Source organism: Schistosoma haematobium, chromosome ZW, assembly GCF_000699445.3.
Source record: "Schistosoma haematobium chromosome ZW, whole genome shotgun sequence".
Classification (NCBI taxonomy): Eukaryota; Metazoa; Platyhelminthes; class Trematoda; order Strigeidida; family Schistosomatidae; genus Schistosoma; species Schistosoma haematobium.
Window position 1 is genome coordinate 87,056,450 of NC_067195.1, and position 18,357 is coordinate 87,074,806.

At 36.7% G+C, this 18,357-nt stretch overlaps 1 protein-coding gene across 1 annotated transcript in view; it reads right to left on the minus strand.

The window, feature by feature from the left end:
* The window catches only part of MS3_00004654 (uncharacterized protein), a 105,633-nt gene that overhangs the window by 26,135 nt on the left and 61,141 nt on the right, over positions 1 to 18,357 (minus strand). The window contains exons 2-4 of the mRNA XM_035731112.2: positions 15,092 to 15,322; positions 12,373 to 12,504; positions 2,807 to 3,126 (exon numbers count right to left, since the gene is read on the minus strand). Coding sequence (XP_035588535.2) covers positions 2,807 to 3,126; positions 12,373 to 12,504; positions 15,092 to 15,322 — 683 coding nt within the window. The remainder of the gene's footprint in view (positions 1 to 2,806; positions 3,127 to 12,372; positions 12,505 to 15,091; positions 15,323 to 18,357) is intronic.

Below are 18,357 nucleotides of genomic sequence, written 5' to 3' on the forward strand. Positions count from 1 at the left end.
GACAGAATGTGTTGGGGAATGCTGGTCAGCGGCCTATGCTCCATTGGGAGTAACAGGCGTAAGTAATTCATGAGTCGATTAAAGCTAAACTATTATGGAAAACCTGAAAGTACTGAACGGCCGTTTTGTCCTAGTATGGGACTTCTCAACAGCGATCTAGAGATTACATACTCGCACGTGAGACGGAAGGTCCTGGTTTCGAATCTTGCGAGTGGGATTGTGGATAAGCATCAAAGAGGAGTCCCATACTAAGACGGAATGGCCGTCCAGTACTTTCAGGTTTTCCGTAGTGGTCTATCTTTAATCGATCCATGAATTCAACTATTGTTTTTCAAACAAAATTTCTAAATTATATTTCTGGTATTATATGTACTTTAAAGTTATTTTACTGTGTATAGAGGAAAAAATGGGTTGCTGAAAAGAACAATCGAATCAAGGTTCAAGGCAATACGCACAGTATGCATATACGCCAATAACAGATTGATCAATCGCAGTCCCAAACATCAATTAGTAGAATCAAGTAAACAATACCAAGTGAATTTAACCTTCACCACATTGCACAACGAAGCAGCTATCAGGACTCAGTAGCTGATGAAGCGAATAGTATTGGGTTCAAGTCCCAGAATGAACACCAACTCTAAGATACATGTACATTCGGCTGACGAATCTCAAATAGAAAGAAACGCGCGTCCTGAATACCACTGTTGTATGAATTAAATTTTCATCACATTCGTACATTAGCTAGAGGACTGTTTTAGAAAACGAAGTGGGATTTGGTAGAATATATACTAGATTAAAACAGTTAGTTGAATGAGATATTGACAACTGATTGATAACTAAGTAATCACAACGTAATATTTGTCTAGTTGTCCTTACTGCTACACGGTTTATATCTACCAAGTTGCATTATGGTCATTAGTATAAGTGACTCAATATCGCTTACACAATATTGAGATGTGATCAGCAAGAAGCCCTATTTTTTGCCGGTTGACAAAAGTTCTGAAAGTGTGGGTTGAATATTGATGTTACTTCTGGTGCCTATGAGATTTTAACCCGATTCATCTGGCTCTACATTCTGAGACATCATCAATAAAGCTTTTAATTGATATGACATTGGTCAGTACTCAGTTATCAATCAGTTGTAAATATTGCAATCTTACAGGAGATATATGGTAAAATATCAGACTTAAAAGCTGGGCGACATTGGTTCAAATCGTACAGAGAGCAACAATTCTCACAATATTTAAGATACGTCTCGATGATTGATATCAACTAAAACGAAAAATAGTTGGAGGGTTTCCTACTAAATATCCTCAAACATCTAACCAGATGGAAACTATGGTACATACATTTCTTTAAGGGTGTGATATGTTAAACTTAATGTATTAGGATCCAATAATTAAGATTTCCCTACTTCAGCTAGTTTGCAATACACTCCATCATTGATTGTCTCAATTCCAAACACTTCAACTCATAAATTCTGATTAAAACTTTGAAAAATCAAAACAATGGAGCAGAAAACAGATGCCTTAAACCTTTTGACTGCACATAGTGTGCATTCAAGATCCTTCCTGCGATCAAACATGTAACCTTCAAGTTTTTAAGGGAATGCTTAACAATTGAACTATTTAGTTAGTTGGCCTAGATCTCCTGTCCCGTACACACGAACAAATGCATAGGAAGAAAACTAGCGTGATAGCAGTCTCTGTATCACTGGGCCTCAGCATATACAAGAGTGGAAGAAAGATCCTGAAATACGCCATGAAGAACATCAAATTAATCAAACTTGATGGAGAAACTCTAGAAGAGCTTAAATCTTTCACGTACCTGGTCAGCAGCATCATCGATGAACAAGGAGGATCTGATGCAGAAATAAAAGTGAAGATTGATAAAGTAAGAAAAGCATTCCTATGGTTGCACAATACATAGAACTCAAAATAACAGTCTGTCAACCAATATAAAAGTCACAATATTCAATATGAACGTCAACACAGTCATTTCTACTGTACGGAACTGAAACTTTGGGAACTACTACATCCATCGTCAAATAGATACAAGTATTTATAAACAGTTGTCTACGTAAGATACTGAATGTCCATTGTTGGCCGGATATCATCAGCAACAGCTTACTAAGTGACAGAAAAAACAATTTCTAGTTGAAATGGAAATTAGGAAAAGACGTTAGATGTAGATAGAACATACATTACGGAGATCATCAAACTAAATCATGAGGCAAGCATTTACTGTCTGGAATCGTGAAGGGAAACGAAAAAGTGAGTGGTCGAACAACGCAGTGCGTCAAAAATCGGAAGTAGACATGAAGAGAATCAATAGCTACTGGAAACAACTGGTAAGGAAATAGAAGCAGATACGAAAAGAATGAATAACAACTGGATAGATGTGGAAAGGATTGCCCAGGACAAGGTTGGATGGAGAGTGATGATGGGCGGCCTATGCTCCTCCACGACGTGTGGTAACAGTCGTTATTTCAATTAACTGTACAACCTACTCAAGTACGTTTATGAAAAGTTTGCGACCTATTCACTGTACACGTTACAAAAGTGCCTTATCAGAGACATCGTGGTTGCTGATAATATGCAGCGGAAAAAAGTACATTGTTCAGATGTCGACTTCTGAAATGCTAATATCCAACTTGTGATCATTCAATATGTTATCATCAGGATAGATCAAGAAATAAGAAATGAGAAACTTATTGAAATACTTCGTGTTGACAACTCTATATTGTACCAATGATCGAATAATGAATAAGGCTTATAATTGTTATTATTATTTATTGTTCACTTACCATTACCGCTTTTTCTGGATCGGATTTTGATGAATCATGAAATCGTGAACTTGAACTCGTGTTTAAATTTTGAAAATTTGATAAACTTGGTGAATTATATTGTTCCATTTGATTTGATACTTCTGTATCATCATTAATTGCACCACTAGTACTATCAGCACCACCACCACCACCACCGCCACCACTACATACTGTTAGTCGATTACTACGATATACAGTTAATGCAGAATTTTGTGCTGATGTTTGTGATGTAGATAATTGTTGCAGAACTGAACGATTTCGTGTAACTGAACGTGCTAATCGAGCAAATTTACTTAAACCTAAGTGAAATAAGGAAAAAAAAAGATTTTGAGAATAAAATACTTATTTGAAAATGATTGAAAATTATGAATGATTAAAAGTTATTTCTACAAAGGAAAGTGTTATCGATTATATCATTCATTGGAGCTGTACAGATGTACAAATGCTCTCAGAAGCGGTATATTCATTCTCTTAATTTACTAGTTGAATTCATGAGTCCATCAAAGCTGGACCATCATGGAAAACCTGGAAGCACTGGATGGCCAAATCGTCCTAGTTTGGGACTCCATAGCAGTGAGCATCCATGATCTCGCCCGCGGGATACGAATTCAGTACCTATCGGTCTCGCGCACGAACGCTTAACCTTTAGACCACTGAGTCTGCATCCAACGGTGTTAATGTATAATTTCAATCAATCCACAATATTGCGCCACCGTACACCATTGTATTTCCTGAAGTTCTGGTGAGAGGCTGTTTCCAGTGGAGTTTAACCGTGTTTGCTGTGAGATAATAATTCACTGAAGACAATGGTGGACGGTGGCGCAGTTTCGTCAATTGGTTGAAGTTAGACATTAACACCGGTAGATGCCAGACCAGGGATGTAGAATTTGAGCGTTCTAGCGCAAAGCCGAGTATCCTGGGTTTGAGTCATGTTTACGGGATCGTGTATGCGTACTGCTGAGGAGAACTGTTAGATTTGTACTCGTAATGGATTAATCTCATTTATAGTAAAATTAAAGGTTAGGGAGAACCAAACAAACACATTAACTTTATATTGGCTTTCTAATCGAACCGATTGGCTGAGTGAGAAATTATGATGAAATATCATCAGAAACGATTACCCCAAGTAGTGCTCGTCAAGGTTGTCCACTCAAGTACACAGTTCTAAGTTGTTGCTAACTGACTGGTTAAAGGTTAGGGGGAACTGAAAAGTTGTATTAAATTAGAATGTTATACACTGTACACTACTCATCCTTGTTTCTCAATGGTATCTTAACTAGATTCAATTGATTAATAATACTATATACACACTGAATTAGACTCCACTAAGCCTTATCACCAAAATTTTGCGGGTTTCAAGTATTCACTAATGATAGTATGTAAGTTTCAGATGGATGTCTGGAACTTTTTATTGGGGATGTGACTGAATTGTTAATCACAATTTATCGATCACTTGACTGCTAGACCGAATAGTGATCCCGTTAATTCATTGAAAAACAGACGAGTGGATTAAAAGTTGACGGGTATTTGAAATGACTTTGCTGAAACTGAGACACAAAATTACTTGATTGATTCTCTTGGATAACAGTTGCTAGGAAGTAATAAACTAGAGATGGTGGAGAAGGTTTGTAGCTCAGGTGGATGATTTTGGTGGAGTTTTGTTCTCTGAGCTGGATGGTTTGGTCGTGGAGCTTTCATCGTTCTTCTGAACGACATCATCAGCACAAACTTCAGATAGAAGTGAAGTGTTTGAATTTCTCCATATGTGTCTCAAAGCTTGTTCTGTGCACCTCGACGTTGATTGGTTCTTACTGACCTTAAATTTGTCGTTGTTTACTTCTTTGTTTTGGTTGTGTCTCCCATTGTTTTGATTTTTGTTCTTATGTTTGTGCATGATTTTTCTGATTGGTTGATAAATTGGATTGATTTCAATATGCTTGTTGATTGCTGATTGACCTGAGTGTCAGGCTTCTAAAAATTCTCTGGTGTTTTTGGAGTTTCCTCTGTCTAAGATTTCCACATTTTTCCAGTCGAATGAGTGTCCGCAGTTGTCCACGTGTATTGAGATAAATGAAGAGATATCATGGCGTTTGACTGCTAATTGATGTTCATGTAGGCGAAGGTGAAGGGGGCGTCCACTTTGTCCGATGTAGTGTTTTTCGCAGTTGGCACAATTTATCAAATTCTCAACTACAATAGCAACAACCCCAGAGCTCACAAAATCAACTGCGTACACAATTTGTTCAAGAGGGCGAGGACACACTGCAGCACACTGGCAGCACGAAGAAATGAAGAGAAATACCTAAAAGATGTATTTCAGAAGAACGGCTACCCCATCAACTTCATCAAAAAATACCAACCGCACGCAGCATTAGAACTCAAGTCAAGCACAAAAATCAACAAAAGGATCACCCCACCATATATACAAGGAATATCAGAAACCGCGACGAGACTGCTGAAAACCTTCGGAATAGGTGTGGCACACAAACCGACAAAATCACTACAATCAATCCTATGCAAACCAAAAGATGAAATAACAAAGGAAAACAAATCAAACATCATCTACAAGATAAATTGTGCCAACTACGAAAAACACTACATCGGACAAAGTGGACGCCCCCTTCACCTTCGCCTACATGAACATCAATTAGCAGTCAAACGCCATGATATCTCTTCATTTATCTCAATACACGTGGACAACTGCGGACACTCATTCGACTGGAAAAATGTGGAAATCTTAGACAGAGGAAACTCCAAAAACACCAGAGAATTTTTAGAAGCCTGACACTCAGGTCAATCAGCAATCAACAAGCATATTGAAATCAATCCAATTTATCAACCAATCAGAAAAATCATGCACAAACATAAGAACAAAAATCAAAACAATGGGAGACACAACCAAAACAAAGAAGTAAACAACGACAAATTTAAGGTCAGTAAGAACCAATCAACGTCGAGGTGCACAGAACAAGCTTTGAGACACATATGGAGAAATTCAAACACTTCACTTCTATCTGAAGTTTGTGCTGATGATGTCGTTCAGAAGAACGATGAAAGCTCCACGACCAAACCATCCAGCTCAGAGAACAAAACTCCACCAAAAAAGTAATAAACTAGGCTTTATAATAACGTATCAGTCTCACTTATTCACGGTTACTTTTAAGCTAACAGCTTGTTTTTATTCATTTGTTTGTTTGAATATCTCCGGTTTAGTGATCTGTAGGTTAAGCTTTCGTGCCGAGACCGATAGTTCATGGGTTTGAATCTCGCCGAGTGGGATCGTGGATGCGCATTGCTGAGGAGTCCTATACTAGAACGAAATGGCCGTCAAGTACTTTCATCAGAATTTCCATGGTGGTATAGCTTCATGGGACTTATGAATTCAACTATTAAATCACTATAATGTATCCACACAATCCCTCTCTGATTAAAGATTATTTATTCAATATAGGTTAACTATCGCTCAGAACATGATATGATTTTAGAGATCAACTACCTACATCAGTTTTAATGGGTATTTTGGAAAATTTTCTATTTAGACTAATATCAAGCAAGAAACTGTTAAATGCCGGATGAATAGATGTTTCATTCTTGTGTTGGAATTACTATCGAACAATTCACACGAACTAATTTACAAATAACAGTGTACTGAATTTTTAGACTTTAAAAAAAAGCATATTTAGGGTGCAATTAAATAGCCAACTTAAGTAAATCAGTTTAATTATTAATTTGTCATATATATGTCAGTCAGTCAGCTACAACGTAGGATCAGGCACAGATATATGGCATCGATTCAAGTTGTCATACCTCATTAGCCCAACAACATGAACACTGAATTCATATAAGTACTTAATTCAATGATAGTAATATATAAAAGAAAGATAGTGTATAAGGATATAATAAAGGAAGAAAGAATTAGTTCGTAGAAAGAAAGATATAAAGCAATATTAATCTCATAGTTTAAGCGAAGACAAAGAGTCTATACACCTACACTGCTGTGATCGATTCTGAACCATGTCACCAAGAGTCTCCAACCATTGATTACGATAGTCCAGCGGACACCAACCAGGTAGTCTGCATCTACTAACATGACTACAAGTTAGTGACTTCAAGGACTGATGCCACGTTTTGGTTTGGCCATCCCTAACTTTCTTACAACCATCCCCAACACCAGTTAGCATTGCGCGTCGTGGTAATCGGTGTTCAGGCATACGTAACACGTGGCCCAACCATCTCAATCGATGAAGATTTACAACCTCATCAACTGATTTACCATCATTCCCTAATACCCTGCGCCTAACCTCACTATTACTTACCCGGTGATCCTAGTAGATGCGAGCAATATTTCTAAGACATATGTGATCAAATACTAGTAGCTTACGAGTAACTTCAACTCTTAATGACCACACTTTGCATCCGTAAAGTAAAACAGAATGAACTAATGCACAGTATACTCGTTTCTTAATTGACAGACGGATATCTCACCTTCGTCGTAGGTGACGTAAGTTGGCAAAAGCCAAACGAGCTTTCTCAATATACATGAGCTGTCATTCAACCGGATGTATTAATTATCAGTTATACTGATATTTGTATATCAAGTTATTAATTATTTACAATTATTTCGTCCCTTTTTTTCCTCTTCTTCTTCTTCTTCTCCTGGAATTTCTTTTTTTCATAAAGGTCATAACAAAACTTGTATTTTGTTTATATATACATACACACACACACACACCCATTTTCCTTGACAATTCTCAGTTGATTTACCTTTTAAAGTTCATTTTCATCAAGTTTAAACTAGATCATTATGGTTTGTTTTTGTTTCAGTAAAATTAAGAGAAGAGGCGGCGACGGGTGGAGGGGGGCGGGATGATATTGAAATGAAATTTCTAGTTACTTTTATTAATTGAATGTTTTTTTCTGTTTGTCATTCCATAAACTGAAATAGTGTAGGTCGGGAGAAAAAAAAATTGTTGTTTTTTTCTATTTTTCACACGATTTATTCCTTAATGTTGCTATGAGATTGTTTCATTTGAATAGGAATGAATTGTGATGAGATATTTATTAAAGAAATTAAGGAGTACTGGATGGCTGGCTGGCTATAAGGTTCTAGTATAAGACCCGATAGGAGAATATACCTAAGTTCACACTTAGAGGTGTGTGTGTGTGTGCATATGTGTGTTACCATTTATAAGAAATTCATGAAGTTTACATTTCTTAATACTTACTAACTTATGCCTGTTACCTAACATCATGGAGGAATATAGGCCACTCATTATCATTCTTCATTTAATTCTGTCCTGGACAATTCTTTCTAGTTATTTCCAGTTGCTGTTCATCCTTTTCATATCTGCTTCCAATTCTCGACAGTGTACACTTTGGTCTCTCTCTTTTTTTGTTTCCCTTCAGGATCCCGAGTTACCGATTGCCTAATAATGCAGTTTGATGATTTCCGTAATATGTATCCTATCCACTTCCAATGTCTTTTCTTAATTTCCTCTTCATTTGCAATTTGGTTTGTTCTCTCACACAGTAAGCTGTTGCTGATGATATCCGGCCAACATTGGACATTCAGTATCTTACGTAGGCAACTGTTTATAAATACTTGTATCTATTTGACGATAGATGTAGTAGTTCTCGAAGTTCAGCTCCATACAGTAGAACTGTGTTGACGTTCATATTGAATATTGTGACTTTTATATTGGTTGACAGACTGTTGTTTTGAGTTCCATATGTTGTTCAATTGTAGGGATGTTGTTCTTAATTTGCCACTCCTTACCTTTACATCTCATCGTTCATTGATGGTAATGCTACGCATGTGTGTGAAATATTCCATCTATTCCTGAGTTTCTCCATCAAGTGTGAGTGAATTAATGTTCACCATGTTGTACTTGAAGATGTTGCTTTTTCCTTTATGTATGTTGAAGCCTACTGATACAGAGGCTGCTGCTACATTATTTGTCTTCATTTGTATTTGTTCGTGTGTATGGGATAAGAGATCTAGGTCATCTGTGAGGTTCGAATCTTCCAACTGATTCCTTTCTGTGCATTGTATTCCGTACTTTCCCTCAGATGTCGAAATTTCCTAATACAGTTTTTTTTAAATAATCTATGACCATCACTTCTTGTTCTCGATTTATGGACCCCATCAGTTATATCATTACAATAACTCCGCCTGAAGCCCCTCTGGGACTAATGCTGGTTACAAGCTCGAATAAAGGAGGAGGGTTGAGCACAGGGTTAGTGACCTTCATCATGCAAAAAAAATAACTCGCTAAAAAACCATAACCAGAAAAAATAATTCAAATCATTTAAATTGTGCCCTGGGAGTTAGAAGATCTTCATTTAGAAGAGTTATGATGCTCCATGATGAAAGCCGAGTTCCTTCAGATGTCACGAGGTTGGTGCCCCTTCTGACAATCAGAGCAACCATTAATTTAGGTACATGGAACGCTCGTACAATGTGAGGGACCGGAAGAGTCTTCCAAATAGCTGCAGAACTAATATGAACACGCTATCTTGCGTCACTTAAACCGTTGACAACACTAAAAGCTGACCGATAGAACTCAATCACTGCTAGAATAAGCATGATATTTTTGTTGCTAACCAGTGATTAGTCGATATGCAACATTAAGTTTAGTTAATACTCATGAAAACTTTATGTTTGAATAGTGACCAAATGGTAGCTAGTTGAAGGTAGTCAGCAGGAAACCCTGGATTTAAGTTTCGTGCTATTTGGCACTCATCAGCAAGGTGTACCTGTGATCTTGAGGGGGCTGATGTTCCTTGACAGATCGATCCCGTTTTACCCATCTTCACAATCAGAGACGTTACCACTGAGCTACTCGGGCCACCAAGTGATCAATCAATTGCGAATACACCTCAGTCTTACAGAAGGTCATTCGCGGCACGGATAGCCCAGTGATAACTTTTCTGGCTGTGAAGCTGGGTGACATGGGATGGAATCCGTCAAGGAGCATCAGTCCCCTTAAGATTACAGTTAAACCTTGCTGACGAGTGCCAAGTGGCACGAAACCTAGGTCTAAAGTTTCCTGTTGACTACCTCCAACCATCATCATATCTCAACATAATGCATTCAATGTCGAATCACCTAGATTGTTGGCCACATTGCAACTTGATTGATAGGATTCGATTTGCATTCAGGAAGACCTGACACACATGAAAATAATCACCAACCTGTGATCAGTCAATTGGGTAACTAGTTAGTTTCTATGCAATTGTATTTGTTTGATTTTCTACTTGAATGCATGAAATAATGATTATATTAAATGGTAGATAATATTAGTCTATCACTAATTAAATTTAATTACTACCTGGTTTGATATGGTGATATTTCTCATTATGATATTACGTGATAAAAACCTCACAAAGAAAATTAGATCTGAACATAATCATACTGTAATAATGAGTGTTAAACAATATGAAATCGCCGTAGTTGAACTCAGTGCGTAATTTGATGAGGATTAACAAAAATCAGAATAATAATTTTACATCGGCACATGTTAGTAAATCCAGCTGACGAGCCGCAAATAAGACGAAACACGCGTACTGGGTTTCGCTGTTAGTCACTATCCATCGTTTATTCCCGACCGTTGTTGATACCTTGACATGGTGGTCGGTTTTACATGTCGCAATGAAACAATCTAGCTATACCAGTTGGAACAAACGTTCCTTAAGATCCTACCGTGCCAGACAGGTCGGTTGAAGAGCGGTAAGACATCCGAGGTGTGATGGGAGTAGGGTGTTTCCTTCACACAACTAGCATAACAGCAATGCTGCCCTCCCGCAAAGGAAAGATAGGATTAGAAAACGTCAACTCTGAAAATGCACACCTCACCTTATCCCACGGATATCTGTCTGTGGTGGTAATGTCTGAACAAGTATGGAACTAACACGGAAATTACTCACAGGAATGTCGTGTTTGATTGACATCAAGCAGTTTTCCCTTGGGCACTGCAGGCATGCTCTAAGGTCACTAAGACCACCCCTAACTCAATTTGCTTTTCAGATCCCTGTAGAAGAACTTTTTCACGGTGTGGGCAACCGGGAACTAATAACCGCTCTCATACCTCTAACAGCACTCAAGACCACTGTATTCATATTCAACTTCCCTCTTCAATTCCTATTATTCCTTCTGACTGACTATCCATCTTTGATCATAATGCTTGTGATTTAAGACAATACATTACAAATGCTTATTAATTTAGATGAAATGTGTAGAGGGAATGTACTGACAAGGTACAGTAATTCATTATTTTGAGGGAAATAGGATTGCTTAGGTATATTGCGAATTTACCAAATGAATCACATTGAGGTAAAGGATAGGGTACTTTTCTAAAAAAAGGACAGACTTTTGATAGATCAAAATATATATTACAAGCATGTTTCCACATCTTAAAGGAAGTAAATCAATCTATGCTATGAGTTATGTTGTAAGATGTAATCATCCCATTTGAAATTCATGAAGTGATCATAGGCTATGATGAATGACTTTATGTTTCACATATGTTCTACATATTCTCCTAAATCTTAAGTTTAACAAATGAAGTTGAAGTAAATCAAACGTTTCATCTGACAATCTAGGCTGAGATTTTACTAATACATTCTTCCTCTTTAATGTCTCATATTAACTCGGCGTCTAAATACTGTGAAATAACTACTCAATCATATTTCTTAAGTTTGAACAAATCGTTTCTCTAACTGGAAGCAAGATCCCAGCGGAGGAAGAGATCGGGAAGAAGCGCTGGGAGTGAGTAGGACACACACTGAGGAAAGTACCGAACTGCGTCACAAGGCAAGCCCTCACTTACAATCCTCAGAGTCAAAGGAAAAGAGGAGGATCAAAGAACGCATTACGTCGAGAAATGGAGACAGACATGAGAAAAATGAACACAAATTGGATGGAACTAGAAAAAAAGACCCAGGACAGAGTGGGTTAGAGAATTCTGGTTGGCAGCCTATGCTCCATTAGGGCTGACAGGCGTAAGTAAGTAAGTTGAACTCTTGAGATGATCTTTCCAGTTCTTTCCAGTTGTTATTCATCCTTTTCATATCTACTTCTTTTTCCAGATGTAATGTGTTCTTTGGGCTTCCTCTCTTCCGTTTCCATTCACGATTCCAAGTTAGAGATTGCCTAGTGATGTAGTTTGATTATTTCCATAATGTATGTCTTATCCACTTCCATCGTCTTTGCCTAGTTTCCTCTTCAACTGGAAGCTGGTTTGTTCTCTCTCACAGTGGGCTGTTGCTGATGGTATCTAGCCAATGGATGTTGAGAATCTTTGGTAGACAACTATTTATAAATATTTGTACCGTCTTGATGATTGTTGTAGTCGTCCTCCAAGTTTCAGCTCCGTTAATGTGAAAGAGGGGAAATCGAACTCCATAAGAAGGTTTTTTAAAGTAAAACACGAGTCATGTATACAGTTACATCTATTACACATTTCAGTACATAAAAGTAAATAATTGGTGATTCCAGCTTTATTTTTCTAAAAACAAGCAAACAAACAGAAATCATGACATTTTACCTTTAACAGTATCTTCATCATCAAATGGTGTTTTCAACGCTGTGATATCTCTGAAGGCCAATAGAAATAGTACTACTTCTTCACATTCATTACGAACTGGTGCAACACATACAAGTAACCAAAATGGTAAACCTAAAATGTAGAAATAAGGGAAATTTGTTTAATTCATGACAATATAATTATTGTGAATTTCATACCGACAATAGGCAACATCGTTGATGAACACGGTGGATCTGATGCAAAGCAAGAGCAGCATATATACGGTTGAATAACATCTAGAACTCAAAACAACTGTCAACCAACACCAAGGTCAGAATTTTCAATACAAATGTCAGGACATTTCTACTGTATGGATTGGAAACTTGGACAACTACGGAAGTCATCATCCAAAACATACAAGTGTTTATTAACAGTTGTCTATACAAAATACTTCACATCCGTTGGCTAAACACTATCAACAACAACCTAATGTGGGAGAGAACAAACCAGACCCCAGCGGAGGAAGAAATCAAGAAGAAGCGCTGGAAGTTAAAGGACATACATTGAGGAGAGCACCTAACTGCGTCACTCATCGTTAACAGACGTACTCTCAGGTATTTAGATAGAAACTTATAATCAGGAATGTAGTTTTCAAGACTCCCTGTAGCATTAGAAAAGACTTTTTGTGAACACCGTATTTAAGGAGTGTAGTTTTATGAAGACTATGGTAAGGAGAAAATTCTTTTCTACCTTATTCTGGGTATTCTTTTCTAGCTTGAGGGAAAAACCCTGTTACATCCAGGCGAGAATAATAAATGGTGGTAACTGTTGGGATCGATTTATCAACTAAATACGATACATATATTCTTATTATGTAACTCTTATGGAACTAAACTATCTTCATATTCATAATCCTCTTATTATGAACTCCCATTTGACCCATAGAATATGATGATATGATTTACCATTTTTGAGTTATACCCAGTCTGTCAATTACTGTCTCCCACATTCACAGTCACATTTGTCTATATCTTGTACAAATGTTATTTCGCATTTTATGGTGTGATGTGGTTTGGTTAGTTGGTATATAAAGTCAGTATGTTTGAAATATATGATTCATATGATGGAGGCTGAGATTGGTGTTGTTGCCTCTAAGAGGCTGGGTTAGACGGGAAGAAGGACTGATAAACACTCTAGACTGCTCGTACAGGTTTATGAGTCATTGGTCCCGTTCTCTAATTGCCCGTATCATTTCGTTATATATTAATAGGGCATAAAGCCACAAGTTATAACAAGACCATACCTTGAGCCACTGCTATCCGAATCTGTTATTTTACTTAATTTAGTGAAACATTACATAAAGCGTTTAAACTGTTTTTCTGGACTAGTATAATTGTGTTCACGATATCAAGTTAAGACTATAAAACAACTAGAACAATTATGTTCTGGATCACTTTATTACTTCTAATTATGAACTACCTTTGTAAGATTGATCTTTAGAAATCTTCTACATGGTTAATCGAATAGACTAAGAGCAAAAACTACGAAGAGTTGTTTATACTTCCTATTGTACAGGCTACCTTTATGTATTCTTCATTTGCTTCATATTTATGTATTAGAACAATCATACACTTTAATTACATAATACCTTCACCTTACTACTTTTAATTAGCACTTAGATCATTAAATAACCCATTCGTTGTCAATGAAACTATACTCTATATTTGTAAAATCACAGTGTTTTAAATCTCAAACTGATTTTAGTTAGTAGGTCATTGATAGATGGATAACACTACATAGATGATTCGTTGTCGTATGGAACTGTCAGACAGTCTTTATCCAAGGACTGAACTTAATGTCATCAGGTATCGTGGAGAGTAGGTGAGGAATACCATTCACATTTGATGTTCAATAAAATGTGTAACATCTAACGTTTATGAAGATCTTCTTGTTCATCTTAGGTGTTAGTATTCCCTATAAGGGTGTAAATTTCGATGGGAACTTCAATTATCTAAAGCTATCTATATATATATATATATCTTCTGTGAACACGTTGCTGTAGATCTGGATAAAAAGATCAAGAGTGGTATCAAGATTCTGAGATATAATCTTCATTGAAAATCATACACATAATATATAGCATTCAATCATTAAATGGAAAAATACTATGTATGGTACACAAATGTTGACATCTAGGAAACAATACAATAGAGAGTACTTAACCTCCAACTGAACTAATATTAACACAAAAATCAAAGAATTATCAAAACACACTATATATATATATATATATATATATATATATATATATATATATATATATATATCCAACGCGTCGGTGAGAGCTTTATGCTTGTGAAACCTGGTCTCTGCTAGTTGAGGATGTTAGACGAATCTATGTGTTTAATCATTGTTGTCTCCGAAGGACTGTTGACTTCCAATGACAACACCATGTTAGTAATGCACAGGTTCAGCATCGTGTTTTAGGGCACTATTTTGAAACATTGACTTCGGTGTGTGGGACATGTTCTACGAATGTCGTCCCAGAGGATTCCACATTGTACATTATTTGCCGACGCTGTCGATCTTTCACGACTCTCTGGTTGGAATCCTAGAGATGGTGTAACACAATGGCTAGAAACGTTATCAGATATGGCTCAGAATAGAAGCAAGTGGCAATCGTGCTATATATATCAGTATTATGGATCCATATCATTTCAATAGTATAATAAATACTTACGATTTTTTTTATAAAATAACATTTCAATTTGATCCGGTGTTTGAGTATCTAATGCTTTTAATAAACGTTCACGCATATCTTTTGTTGTTTGTTCACCATAGAAAAATGCACAACTTCCACTTTTTTGCATAATTTCTACACGACTATAACCAGTTAATCGAGAGAAACCTTCATTACAATAAACAATTGGATAATCAACAATACGTGCATTTGCCAATACAAAACTGTAAACTGTAGAAGGAAAAGCAAACAAACAAGAAGAAGAACGATTACGTAATAGTAATGATAGTAATTCGAAGGATAATACTCAACCAAAATACATAAAGATAAATAACAGTTTAGAGTACAGTATTATTAAGCAAAGTTTTGACCAACACCAAGGTCAGAATTTTCAATACAAATGTCATGACAGCTCTAATATGTATGGGGCGAAAACTTGGAGAAGTACGAAAGCCATCATCCGGAAGATACAAGTGTTTATTAACAGTTGTCAGACACTATCAGCAACAACCTACTGTGGGTGAGAACAAACCAGATCTCAGTGGAGGAGGAAATCAAGAAGAAGTGCTGGAAGTGGCATTCGACATACATTGAGGAAAGCACCGAACTGTGTCACAAGTCAAGCCCTCACTTGCAATCCTCAAGGTCATAGAAGAAGTGGAATAACCAAAAACATTTTACGCCGAGAAATGGAGACAGATATGAAAAGAACGAACAACAGTTGGATAGAACTAGAAAGTAAGGCCGGGGACAGAGTGGGTTGGAGAATGCTGTTCGGCGGCCTATGCTCCACTGAGATTAACAGGCGTAAGTAAGTAAATGAACAATAGTTGTCAATCTTATAAGCAGAGAGTTGTCTTTGTTATTCACTGTTGACAGGAGACCTCAACTACAACGTCAGGCATGTTTTGGAATGTTAGATGTCATATCTTTTCTACGCAAGTCATATTAAACTAGTGCACATTGTTACTCTTTAATGCTATAGTACGTTGAGGGTTTTTACAATACTTTTCATTTATGGAAGACAACTGAATTTATTAAAGTGATAATAATATAAGTTAAGTAGTTCATTAAGACTATGAGATCGTTCTAAGTCATAGGATACAGCTTTTTAACTTAGTATCTTCTTTAAAAGGAGGCTACAATGTCAAATTTATGGAAAAGGAAAATTCAATGTTATAATGTTGATGGATGCTTTGGTCGTGGAGCTTTCATCGTTCTTCTGAACAACATCATCAGCACAAACTATAATGTTATAATATTACGGTATTCCAGTCAAGTAACAAGATTTGGCAAATATGAAGGGGATAAATAGACCCACTGCCATAACTTACGTATCAACTTATTGTTCCAGTAATAAAAAGAATGATATAATTAGGGTAGTATTTGTGTGTATACAGCTATAACATAAGGGTCTCGAACTAGATGTTTTGTATTAAAATGTATTGTAATAGTCTAGAAAAGCCTCATAAATCAAGAGGAAATGGAAAGCTATTTCATTTAGTTTAAGTCATTTATACAATATACATTTTCGACTATATTATTCAACGGAAATCTTGAGATTAACTGTGTCAAGCGTGAAACAGTTACCCATCGAAGACAATAGAAGATAGTCGGAAAATATTGTGGATTGGTTGAAGTTAGATAATAACACCGATGGATATTGGTTAACTGTTCATGCTCAATACCGAATATTTTGGGTCCGAGTATCGCGTGTGAGTTTGTGATTGCGCATTACTGAGTAAACTCATACTAGAAAGAAATAGCTATCCTGTCTTTTGGAGTTTTCAATGATTGTCCTATATTGATCGATTTATGGTTTGAATGAAATTCAATAATCTCTACAATCTTATAATGATAATGCGTCGTGTTATTGGTACTGTACATTCATTCTGTGAAAAACAAATCGAATATGGATAATTTAGTGATTAAAGCAGTACTTAAATAGTGAGCTGAAACTCTAGGGTATATAATGTTATATTTCAGGTAATGTGTCATGAAATACGATCATCATTTAAAATGATAGCGGAGTTAATATCTCGCTCTAAATTTGATTGACTAAACCAATTCTCCCTTACTATTTAAACTTTAGAAAACTTCATTGAAATCATGAATTGATCAATGTTGAACAATCATTGAAAACTTGCGAAGAGTGGATAGCTGTTCCTTTCTAGTATGTGCACACTCACGACCCCACACCCGATACTCGGACCCAGAATATTCAGTATTGCGCACAAACCGTTAACCTCTAGACCACTAAGCCAACATTCGACGGTGTTAATGTCTAACTTCAACCAATGCATGATATTGCCCGATCATCTTCTATTGTCTTCAGTATACAAATGCTACAGTTTAATACTAGAACTACGGAAATTTCCTCTCACTAGTGAAATATGATGCACTGGGTTGTGTCGCAACCGCTAGTGGTCGGGCTTGCCTACTTTAATGAACCAATCGAGCTATACCAGTCGAAACAATCGTTCCTTAAGATCCTACCGTGCCAGACAGGTCAGTTGAAGAGCGGTAAGACTAAATGCAGAAAACCCAACATCCGAGGTATGATGGGAGTAGGATGTTTCCTTCACACAACTAGCATAACAGCAATGCTGCCCTCCCGCAAAGGAAAGGTAGGATTAGAAAACATCAACTCTGAAAATGCACACATCACCTTATCTCACAGATATCCATCTGTGGTGGTAATGTCTGAACAAGTATGGAACTAACACGGAAATTACTCACAGAAATGTCGTGTTTAATTGACCTCAAGCAGTTGTCCCTTTGACACTGCAGGCATGCTCTAAGGTCTTAGATGGTAGATAGTAGTGCCCGCAGTGTTGAGTCACCTACACTGGTGGCCACATTGCAACATGATCGATAGCATTCGATCTGCACTAATAAGGACTAGACAAGAATGACATTGATCACCACCCAGTGATCAATCAATTGTGATGCTCTAAGGTCACTAAGACCACTCCTAACTCAATTCGCTTTTCAGATATCTGTAGAAGAACTTTTCCATGGTGTGGACAACCGGGAAAGTATAACCGCCTTCATATTTCTAACAAAACTAAAGATCACTGAAATTCTAAATAAAACTGTCATAATGATTGATGTATAATATAATGTCCTTCTCAAGAGATAATTACAATAGAGTTCATACAATAGATACATTATGTTGATAATAATTAGATAACTTGACATCAAACTTTATTATGAATAAGTTCAAATGGGTCATTTTATATTTAGTTTAATAAATTAAATATTTC